Source organism: Lacerta agilis, chromosome 13 (assembly GCF_009819535.1).
Source record: "Lacerta agilis isolate rLacAgi1 chromosome 13, rLacAgi1.pri, whole genome shotgun sequence".
NCBI lineage: Eukaryota > Metazoa > Chordata > Lepidosauria > Squamata > Lacertidae > Lacerta > Lacerta agilis.
This window is the reverse complement of record NC_046324.1, coordinates 45,850,743-45,861,817: the sequence shown is the minus strand read 5'-3', so window position 1 is coordinate 45,861,817 and position 11,075 is coordinate 45,850,743. Positions and strand designations below refer to the sequence as shown.

General features: G+C 49.3%; 1 protein-coding gene across 1 annotated transcript; it reads left to right on the top strand.

The window, feature by feature from the left end:
- The first annotated feature begins 1,702 nt into the window (after window positions 1–1,702).
- Window positions 1,703–6,444, top strand: SMCR8 (SMCR8-C9orf72 complex subunit). The gene is made up of 2 exons (XM_033166708.1): window positions 1,703–4,167; window positions 5,759–6,444. Exons 1-2 carry the CDS (start codon window positions 1,820–1,822, stop codon window positions 6,210–6,212), a joined length of 2,802 nt encoding a protein of 933 aa, XP_033022599.1. The 5' UTR covers window positions 1,703–1,819; the 3' UTR covers window positions 6,213–6,444.
- Window positions 6,445–11,075: the final 4,631 nt, after the last annotated feature.

Below are 11,075 nucleotides of genomic sequence, written 5' to 3'. Positions count from 1 at the left end.
GGCACACACCAGCTCCCTTATAACTCCAGAGCCAGCACTGCCTTTCCCACCTCAAGGCCAAGCCCACTCCTCCATCCACTCAACAGCTGCTTGATCTCAAACAACACCCCCCCCCCGCGATGGTCCTTTTTGTGCCCCCTCCTTTCTATTCTTCCCAAATCCAGCTTTTTCACTCCTGTTATCATTCCATCCCCCAACAGCAATAAATGCCAATCCTACTTTTTTTTTAAAGCCTCCCTCTCTCTTGAAGCCTTTTCCTCCGACTTTTTATTAACCTCCTACCAAAAGAAAGCTCGCCCCCACCCCACAATTTTAAACAAAACAAAAACACCAAACTTCCCCTCCCGCGTCGTCGTCCCCAACCCAGAGCTTTTTCTCAGGGGTCGCCTTTCTCTGCCTGCTTCTCCCCGCCCCCTTCAATTCCTCCTCCCGGCCCTCCCTCGGGAGCTTCGCCCCCCTTTTTCTTCCTCAGGGTCTCCCCCACTTTCTCTCTCTCCTCAGGCTTCCCTGACACTCCCTCCTTCACAGAACAGGAGCTTTCCCGCCTGCCAGCCGTATTCCGCACCGTCGTAAAAGCACGACGCGAAAGAGAAGCGGGCCGCGCGGGTTCGTCTCCCTTCCCGTACTGCTTTACGGCTTCTCCGAAACAGAAAGCGGCGGAGGAATACGCATCGGTAGCAGAAGCACGAGGCGGTTGCGCGCGCTTGAGAACTACCGCCCCCAGAATGCCCCGCGTTGGCTGCTGACGTAAATAACCGAGCTACCTAATTTTTGGAACCGAGTTTTATTTTTCAACGCTGTTTTCAAATAGCATTACATTCGCCAGTTCTGTATCTGCATCTGCTTTTGCTGTTTTAAAAAAGCGGGGACCGAAAAAAAAGTAAGGGGAGAGAGGGAACTGCAACACCCATAATGCACCGCGGTCGCGCGACCTCTTTTTATATTTTTATATATTCGCACCTTTGCAGCACGAACTAAACCAGCCTGCTCCTCCTATTATTTTATTTTATTTTAAAGGCGTGAAGGGGAAACGATTTTTATTTATTTATTTTAAAAGAGGAATCGCTTCCGGGGTCATCCGGGTCGCTTCACAGCAGGTCATGTGACTCCAAGATGGCTGCCAGGCGGCGGCTGTGAGGGGGAAGTGACGGTTCCTGCTGCAGGCGCGGGGCAAAGGGAGGGGGAGAGACGGGGCAGGGGGTGTGCGTGTGGGGGGTCGGGCTGGTCCTAGCGCCCACCTTTTTGGTAAGAGGGGGAAAGGGGGGAGGGTAGGAAGATCCGGAGAAGGGCCTATTTCCCAGGGAGGGAAAGTCGAGGGGTTGGGGAGAAAGAAAGGGGTCCCCTTCCTTCCCTGGGGAAGGAGGCGTATTAGATCCTGGGAGGGGAGCCTGAAATTCGAGGCAGCTAAACCAAGGGAGAGGGGTTGGAGGGGTGGGGGATCTGCCCCCCCCCATGAAAGGGCATGCCTCACCAGGCCAGCTGGGTGAACAGGATTGATGCCCTGTCCTTCCAACTGAGGGGCAGGTGACCCCTAGTCAGAAAGGGAAGTGCTACAGATTCCTTCGGGTGTGGGGCAAGTGAGCTTCTAGGCTAGAGAGAGGGCAGTGGGGGGTGAAGCCAAAGTTGAGAGCAAAGTGCAAAGTGCCCACCTCTGGCAGGGAAGTAAAAGGGAGAGTGCAATAGGTTTCCTTGGGACAGTCCATCAGTGGAGCAAGTCTGGGAGAGGAGCCCTCATTCTCCGCCAATGGATTCTGGTTGACAACTGGTGAGGGACCGGCCCTGCTTTCTTCATGCCCCTTCACTTCCCCCACCTGGAAATATGATCAGCGCCCCAGATGTGGTGGCGTTTACCAAAGAGGACGAGTACGAAGAGGAGGCGTACAGCGAGCCAGCCTTGCCTGAGGAATACTCTGTTCCACTCTTCCCTTTTGCCAGCCATGGGGCCAACCCCTGGTCCAAGCTCTCAGGTGCCAAGTTCACCCGGGACTTCATCCTTATATCGGAGTTCTCGGAGCAAGTGGGACCCCAGCCATTGCTCACCATCCCGGATGATGCCAAAGTTTCCGGCACCTTTGATCTCAACTATTTTTCCCTCCGCATCATGTCGGTGGACTACCAGGCTTCCTTTGTGGGGCACCCTCCTGGATGCCCTTACCCAAAGCTGAATTTCGTGGAGGATTCTAAAGTAGTGCTGGGTGATTCTAAGGAAGGAGCTTTTGCTTATGTGCATCACCTGACTCTCTACGATCTCGAAGCAAGAGGCTTTGTCCGGCCTTTCTGTATGGCCTACATTTCTGCCGATGAGCACAAGATTATGCAGATGTTTCAGGAACTCTCTGCAGAGTTCTCTAAAGCATCAGAATGCTTAAAGACCGGCAACCGAAAAGCTTTTGCGAATGAACTGGAAAAAAAACTGAAAGACCTTGATTACACTAGAACTGTTTTGCACAATGAGACTGAAATCCAGAAGAAAAGCAACGAGAAAGGATACTACACCACACAAGCCATTGAGAAAGCCAACGAACTGGCTAGTGTTGAAAAATCTATCATTGAGCATCAAGATCTTTTAAAACAAATCAGATCATATCCTTACAGTAAGCTGAAAGATTCTGATTTTCACCCTTATGAGCCAGAGTGTGTGACAGAGCAAGTTGATGATAGTTCCGAACAAGGATTTACTACCTCGAAATCTGACGAACCCAGTGAAACACACCTTTATCCTCGCCAGTCCTCTTACACCCCGAAACTTATCAAGGCAAAATCTGCCAAGTGCTTTGACAAGAAACTCAAAACCCTTCAGGAACTGTGTGATATTTATTTTTTCACCCAGACTCTAGATCAGTTACATCAAATTGAGAAAACTTTCAGAGGTGACGTTTGCTACCTCTTGACCAATCAGATCAGCAGAGCACTTTTGCAGCATCAAACTATTACCAACTTCCTTTTTGAAGACATGTTCCTCATTGACGAAAAACCATCTGAAAGGCATTTAAATGGCTACCAGGGACCTAACGCAGACAGCCCCAATCCCAAAGGTTTGGAAGTCTGCCTTATCCCTAAAACGTTAGTCAGCTTGGGATCTTACAAATCCAGTGTTGAGTCTGTGCCTATAAAGATGGATCAGGAGATTGAAGACATGCAGGAAGCAGAAGTCACTGACCCTGTTACTTACGACCATCACGACAATCTTGAGTACCTCGATGCAGATCTTAAAGGAAGCGTTAGTAGTGGTGAAAGCATTGAGGTTTTGGGGACGGAAAAGTCTGCTACTGCCCTGAGTCAATCTGAAACCCAGGCAAGCATGCCACAAGCCCGCCTGAGTCCACAAGTGGTGAGGAGCAAAGCTGTCAGCCGAAGGACCATAAGTGAGGACAGCATCGAGGTCCTCAGCACATGTCCTTCAGAAGCTCTGATCCCTGATGACTTTAAAGCGAGCTACCCAAGTGCCATTAACGAAGAGCCTTATGCAGACGAAGAAGATGAAGGTTTTCGCTTTAGCCCTGTTTTAAATCCAGACAACACTGAAGGCAACCCTGAACCAGAAAACCTGCTCCCCGTGGACTCTGCCTGTTGCATTGGAAAAGAGAGTCCAAATTTTCTCGAGCCTCCGTCCAACATGGTCCCCAAACATTGCGATGGTGACAGTGTGGTCAGCATCCCGCCCCAGCCATACCGGCAAGGGGACCAGGGGTTTCACGTGAATTTCACAGACTATTCTTCCCACGATGGCGTCTTGGGAGGCCTCCTCACCTATGAACTCGACCCACATTATCTCTCGAGCAGCAGAGAGACGAGTAAAATGAGCCTGGATAAATGCTCAGACTCCACGAGCTACATCAGCAGCACAGCCTCCACCAGCTCAGACAGGACTCCTTCCCCTGCCCTTCCTGCTGGTCATTTCGGAGAAAGGCACAAGAAGAAGTCGGGGCAAAATGCACTGAGGTTCATCCGGCAGTATCCCTTTGCTCACCCTGCAATATATTCGCTACTGAGCGGCAGGACTTTGATAGTGCTGGGGGAAGACAAGGCGATCGTGGAGAAGCTCGTCACCGCACTCTCTATCTTTGTTCCGAATTGCGGTGCGTATGCCAAGCCGGTGAAGCACTGGGCCACATCTCCTTTGCACATCACAGATTTTCAGAAGTGGAAGCTGATTGGATTGCAGAGGTAAAAAAAACCCACCACCATAACCTACCCGGATCTTTAAAATATCTGACCAGAGGCCCATCTAGTCCAGCATTTTGGACTGTATACAATGGGTTGCATCCAGCTAACTTTTACTCAGAGTAGACCCATTGAAATTACTATGGTCTAAGCCTTCCCATTAATTTCAATAGGTCTAGTGTGTGTAGGACTGACATTGGATATAACCTGTTGTTAGTCCTACTCAGAGAAGGCCCACTGAAATTGACAAACAAGGCTAACGCAGTTCCATTAATTTCAGTGGTTCTAACTTTTGAACAACAGTTGTTTGATACAATCATAAATTCCCATTGTGGCTATACAGATGCCTCTGGGAAGCCCATATTTACCAGCAACTGGTACTCAGTCATACTGTCTCTGATAGTGGAAGTAATAACAGAATATTAATAATAATAATTTATTATTCATACCCCACCCATCTGGCTGGGTTTCCCCAGTCACTCTGGGCAGCTCCCAACAGAATATTAAAAACACAATAAAACATCAAACATAAAAACTTCCCTAAACAAGGATACCATCAGATGTCTTCTAAGAGTCAGATACTTGTTTATTTCCTTGACATCTGATGGGAGGGCGTTCCATAGGGCGGGCACCACTACCGAGAAGGCCCTCTGCCTGTTTCCCTGTAACTTCTCTTCTCACAGGGAGAGAACTGCCAGAAGGCCCTCGGAGCTGGACCTCAGTGTCCGGGCTGAGTGATGGGAGTGGAGATGCTCTTTCAGGTATACTGGGCCGAGGCCATTTAGGGCTTTAAAGGTCAGCGCCAACACTTTCAATTGTGCTCGGCAACATACCGGGAGCCAATGTAGGTCTTTCAGGACCAGTGTTATATGGTCTCGGCGGCCACTCCCAGTCACCAGTCTAGCTGCCGCATTTTGGATTAGTTGTAGTTTCCAGCCATTGTGGTCCTGCCAAACACAGAACCCTCACAAAGCTGGTCCCTGGCAGTACAGTTAATGACAGTTGATTCCCGTTGACAAAAGAGGGGCACACTGGTCAGAAATGTGCCCCATTCAGTCACCATTTGTTCTGCAGTGGTGGGGTTTGGCGGTGATCATTTTCATGTCAGAGGCTTCCATACTTAATCAGAAACCTCCCCCGCCCCTTCCAAAGGTTAGCTATGAAAGCACCATTTAGCAGGAAACATGACTTGCCTGTTGATGATATTTCCTGCTCCGGGTCCCAGAGAGAGATGTGGCTGAACCGAGACCTCCTGGCTCCCAATCTCTGCTACTTCACTTCATGATCTCTCGGAGAGCCAGTGTGGGAGAGCCGGTGTAGTGTAGTGGTTAAGAGCAGTAGACTCGTAATCTGGTGAACCGGGTTCACTTCCCCGCTCCTCCACATGCAGCTGCTGGGTGACCTTGGGCTAGTCACACTTCTTTGGAGTCTCTCAGCCCCACTCACCTCACAGAGTGTTTGTTGTGGGGGAGGAAGGGAAAGGAGAATGTTAGCCGCTTTGAGACACCTCTCGGAGACAGAATGCCTGTATGCCTGTAGTTTATTCTACCTTGGAGTTTCAATGTCAGCATGTATCTTCCCCCTTCCTTTCCAGAGCATCTTCTCCGTCGGGTGTCAACATGATGCACTCCCTCTGCCGCTACAGCCGCTACATCAGTATCCTGGATGCTGACAGCAAGACTCTCCGCTGCCCGCAGTACAAAGGGACCCTGATCCCCAGGCTCGCTGACCACCGCACGCAGATCAAGCGGGGGAGCACTTACTTTATGCACGTCCAGACCATCCTGACCCAGCTGTGCTCCAAGGCCTTTCTGTACACCTTCTACCACGACCTGCACCTGCCCATCAAAGAGGGGGAGACGGAGGAGTCCGTGGCAAACCGGCGGCTGAACTTCCTGAAAATCCAGCTGGGGCTTGCAAACGAGGACAGCAAAGTGGTGCAGTACCTTGCCGAGCTCCTGAAACTGCAGTACGTTCAGGATCCCGTCCGAGGGGTCAGCCCGGTGCTCAGGTTTGATTATGTGCCCAGCTGCTTGTACAAAATTTAAGTCGTGCCCTGCTGCCTCCCCTCCTCAGCTGCCAGCTCACCCCCGTGGCCATCTGCAGGCCTAGGCGATTCCGTGATCGACACACTAGTCATTGAGAACCCATAGGATGATATGGAGGACCCCAGCGTGGCTAAGCCAACCTCATTAAAATGAGACTTCCTGAACCTCGGTCACACCTCTCTGGAAGAGGGGAAATTCATTATCATTTGCTGCTTAAAAGTGGGGAGCGTGGGGTGTGCTTGTGTGTTTGTGTGTAGCATCTTTAAGGAGCAGTGGGATATCTAACTATAGGGGATTTGCATGGCACATGGTCGGTGCTGGGTACGTGTGAGTGGCACCAAAGACTTGTGTGCATTTTTACAAACCACAGTGAGCCACAAAAACATATTTCAGAAGTATATGGGAGTGAATAGTAGAAGGTGAGGGGATATGTTTTTTTAAAAAAAAAACTAAACAAAAGAATTCAGCTATTTCACAATAGCCAGATGTTTGACCCATCTTTTTGCCGCATCGGTGGTTGCAATGACTCCTTGCATTGTGCATCCCTGGGGAGTAGAGGGAGGCCCTCCTTGGCTCTTGAGGCCAGAAGTCTGACGAAGGCCTTCTGAACCCTGGAAAAGCACAAGGGGGCCTTGGTGGGGTGTTACGCCGAGCGCTGTCTCCGTAGTCTGCTAGACCTGACTTGCCTCTCCTAGAGGGGAAAGGGACACCTGTAAATCCTTATAGCTGACCCTGTTTCTGCAGTATGAGGGGGAAATGCGAGGGAAGATGGAGCTGGGGAGGGTGTGCACACTGGGAGAGGTCTCTGGAATTGCCCGGTGTCCTTAAACCTTAGCACTCAGGTGTCGTTGGGATTGAATGTACTGAATTAGGCCTCCGCCACCCGCCCCATGCTTTGTTTGGTACAGCCAGCCCCTGGTGGGGACAGGGGGGTTAGCGCTGCCATGTGCAGCTTCCAATTTGGCCTCGCCCTTCCTGAACATCCAGCCTTTGCAACCGTTTTACTACCTCTGCTGTCGCTGTGCATTGGGGTGGTTGCTGGTTACGCAGCTTGGACTGGATGTTGGGGGCTTTTCGTTCCAGCTCCTCCCCGAGTCACAAACTCTACCGGGTGCGATCAGTTTGAGCCTTTTAAGAGCCTGCCGTTGCACTGGTTGGATCCGGTAGAGGTTGTCCCGCTTTATTTCTTTCGTCCTGTGAAAACTTGAGGTCTCCGATGGGGCCACATCTCCTCTGCGTCTTCTCCCTAGCTGCAGATAAGTACAGCAGCGGGAAATCCCAAGCGGGCCGGCTGGCTGATAATTTTAGAGGCGGAGGAACGCCTTGCTAGTTTTATTTCCTTTTTTCCTTTCTTTTAAAGTTCTCTTTCCGTTCCCTGTGTGTCAGGAAGCTGGTGACAAGACACACGTTTTACAAGAGTAACTGGACTTAAGATATTTTAAAAGCTCTGTTCAACGCAATTATGTGTGACAGAGTTCTGGAACTGAATGTACCACCGAAGGAAGCTTCATGGGCGAGTGTCAAGTTTGGTGTTTTAAGAGTACCTGTACTGGAAAACTTGATGCAAAGCTGCACTTTTTGTGTGTGTGTGTGTGTGTGTATGTATATATAAATTGTTAATGCTGCACTTTTTAGTTCCTCAAGTAATGGGTTGGTAGAGGCCACCCGTGTGACACTTTGCTGCTTTGTATCAGAGAAAAAGGATCTTGAGAGAACTGCACAGACAAACCTTGCTTGAATCTTTCCCTGACGCGCCATTGTTCTCAAATAGGGCTGGGAAACCCAGCTACATTGTCAGCCACAATGGAGTCACAGGCAAAGCTTTTCTACGAGAGCAGGTGGGGGGGTCCCACCTTTTGATGCAGACAGCCCCATGGTGGCTTCACAGAAGCCAGACTTCCAAAGCGTGGCCCCGCCTGTCCCTCAGCAAAGCAGGCAGAGGTGTTTCAAAGCTTTTCAGAGAGAAGATGGCACCCCTGTGCTGCTTTCTACCTCTCCTTCACCCCCCCAACAAAAGTCTTATTGGGTGACTGTTCGTTCACGAAGATGGTGGAGGGAAATGTTTTGTGCTTTGCAGTGAAATCATAGCAGCGTTATGCAAGGACTCCCAATATCCAAGATTTGGAAAAGTCCTCCCTGTGCAGAGTTGCTGTACCACATCTGCAAGGTATTTCTTTAAAGGGGTGGGACTCAAGAGTCATGGGAACCGTGGGCCTATCTCCCCAAATGCTGTCATTGAGTCTAGTTCTCCCCCTGTACAATTTAGTAGGAGTACTTGCCCATGTTGTGACATCACCACGCGGGTTTCCCCCTTCCCCATTGGTGGTTGGGAGCCACAGTATAGTGAATGTCTCTGGATATTTCAGGTAATCAACCTAGCCAGCAGGATGCCATTTTTGGCACATCTAGGTCAGTGTTTCCCAACCTCATGCCCTCCAGATGTTTTGCACAACACACATCGTAACCGGCTGATAAATTAGTCTCAGTATAGCATCATTTTACATACATATAATATTGAGACTAAAATGATGCTATATTGAGACTAATTTATCAGCCCGTTACGTTTGTTGTGTGTTGTGCATATTGTTGTATGTGACCTTGGTTTTTTGGGTATCATTCACTCCAGATGTTTTGGACTACACCTGCTATTAGCAGCCAGCGGTTGGGGAAGGCTGGTCCAGTTTTAGATACTTTGGGTTCTGGTTTGTCAACTCCATTTGGCAGGCTTTTCTTGGACATCTCCCTTAATCCCAAGACCAAGCCTTCATTTATAGACTTTTCCTCCTTCGGTGGTGAGGAGGCAACACTTTCCCGAATTGCTGAAGGAATGTGTGTGTCCCTCTGAAGAGGTAGCTTTTTCTTGCCTCCCTAAAAAGCCTAGTTTGCACAGTAGTCTTGTATTCGGATATTTCTCCAGCCACCACTGCCAGTACAGAAACGGGCACCTGCGGTTTATTTGGGATTACCCCTGTAACGGAGACATCTCACAAGGTCTTCTAGGTGCCCAGGCTTGGGCCCACCAGAGACTTTTGTTCCGATTTAGCTGAGCAATGCCTTTCCATCTGAACATCTTAAGAATTTGCCTTTTCAAAGCTTGCACTGTAAGCAGAAATACATGAAGGACCCCTGAGGAACTGATCTGGATTCACAGCGATCCTATCTGCTCTGCCCTTCAGACAGTGTTTGGGGCTGTGGCATTGCTTTTTATTATTTTTGCAGGTGCAAAAGGGACCTGTGACACTTAGAGATATGCCTGACATCTTGCGTGATGGAAACAGGATCTGTGAATCGCAAGGCTCTGGAATCGGTCTTGGCGGTTCACGAGCATGCCGTAGATTCAGTAGTGTGGCACTGCTGACTTTAAAAAAATGGGGGGGGGGGGTTTCACATATATGTAGATACAAGGCCTGCTAGTGAGCACCTTCCTTTTCTCAAGAGCCAAGACTTAGCCCAATCACCTGCAGAGCCTAGTAACGTGAACTAGCTTTCTGCCTTCATGTCCTTAGCCAATCCTTAACAGATTGCCAACACCCCACAGGCTTAAACCTCCTCTTCCGCCCCTTGTCAGTTTTAACATCCTAGCAGTGCCAACCAGCTCCAAATCCTGGTTACAAGCTAATCCTAGCCGGCTACAAGCTGCTGGCAGATTACTGCTGCCAGAGAGTAAAGGGGAAATCCATGCAGGACAGAGTGGGGAAGAGATCGGAGGAGCTGGGGAGAAGCTCCCCACCTTCCATCAGTGGTTCTAGCGTCCAGAGGAAGGCAGATCCTACGCCTGCCCCATTCCGCATCCTCTCAGTATGAGCTGCTTCCATAACGGAGCTCAACTAGCCATTTGGCAATTGAGGTGTTTGCATATCTCTGCTGCTTCAATCTAGCAAATAATCCATGGGAACATCACACACAGAGGAGGCGAGTGGCCCACAGATTCAGCAGCTTAGGCATGACCGGCCCCTTGAGACATGTGAATTGGCGTTGGCGCACTACATGCGTGCAGCTGGCGCTGACCTTGTGGCCGCAGCACGCAGGATCGCGGTCCCCTCTGGGTGCTGTGGAAAGCCCAGACGCTGGGCCCCGTAATTCTGCATTTCCTTCTTATCAACCAACTACCTGACCTTTCTGCATCTCAACTGGACTGGGCTAGCAGCTCCCTGGAAGTAACAACTCCCCCAAGTGATCTTCCTAACTGCATGTTCAGTTTCTTGTCCGCACTTGTAGGAACAACACTTTTCGCTTAAGTAGTAGTTAAGAGAGGAAGGGAAACTGGCCGTCTTCACGGAGGAAAATCTGAGCAGCATGCCTTCCGTGTTATAGTGCTGTTAAGGTGTGTACTGCACAAGCGCTTCACCAACAATACTCCACACTCAGTGACTACAATGATAAAATGTACATTGGAGGCAGAGGGAAGAAGAAGAAGAAATTATTTATTTGGGCTCAAGATATTTTTGAAATACAATATATATATATATATATATATACTGGTTGTATTTTTTAAAGCTTATATAACCCTTGGCGTATATTGTGGTTCAATTCTTGATTTTATTGTGCTTAGTAAAAAATTGTCCTGACTCTATTTCTCAGCTCCTATGTCTGATACAAAAGAGGGGTGGGGAGAGAGGACTGGAGAATGGCAACCACAAAATGTTGGGTGTTGAGCAATGCAAGAGGCTAGCCATGGGTGGGTCTAAACAGGAAAAAAAAAAACGCTGTAAGATCGCTTTAACAAAAGGGAAAAAAATCTCTATGGAAAATCGCGTTTTAAAAATTCCTGGTCTCTGACGCCACCTAGTGTTGCATGTTTGTAGTACATCCAAATCGCTGTTTCTTTACTAACTTAGCTGAGAGTCCCATGCCTTGGATTTA

What these genes read in the sequence shown, in the direction of transcription:
- SMCR8 (XM_033166708.1), top strand. Translation starts at nt 1,820, where the DNA reads ATGATCAGCGCCCCAGATGTGGTGGCGTTTACCAAAGAGGACGAGTAC. An exon ending in AAGCTGATTGGATTGCAGAG is followed by an intron (nt 4,168 to 5,758) that starts GTAAAAAAAACC and finishes CTTCCTTTCCAG; the next exon opens with AGCATCTTCTCCGTCGGGTG.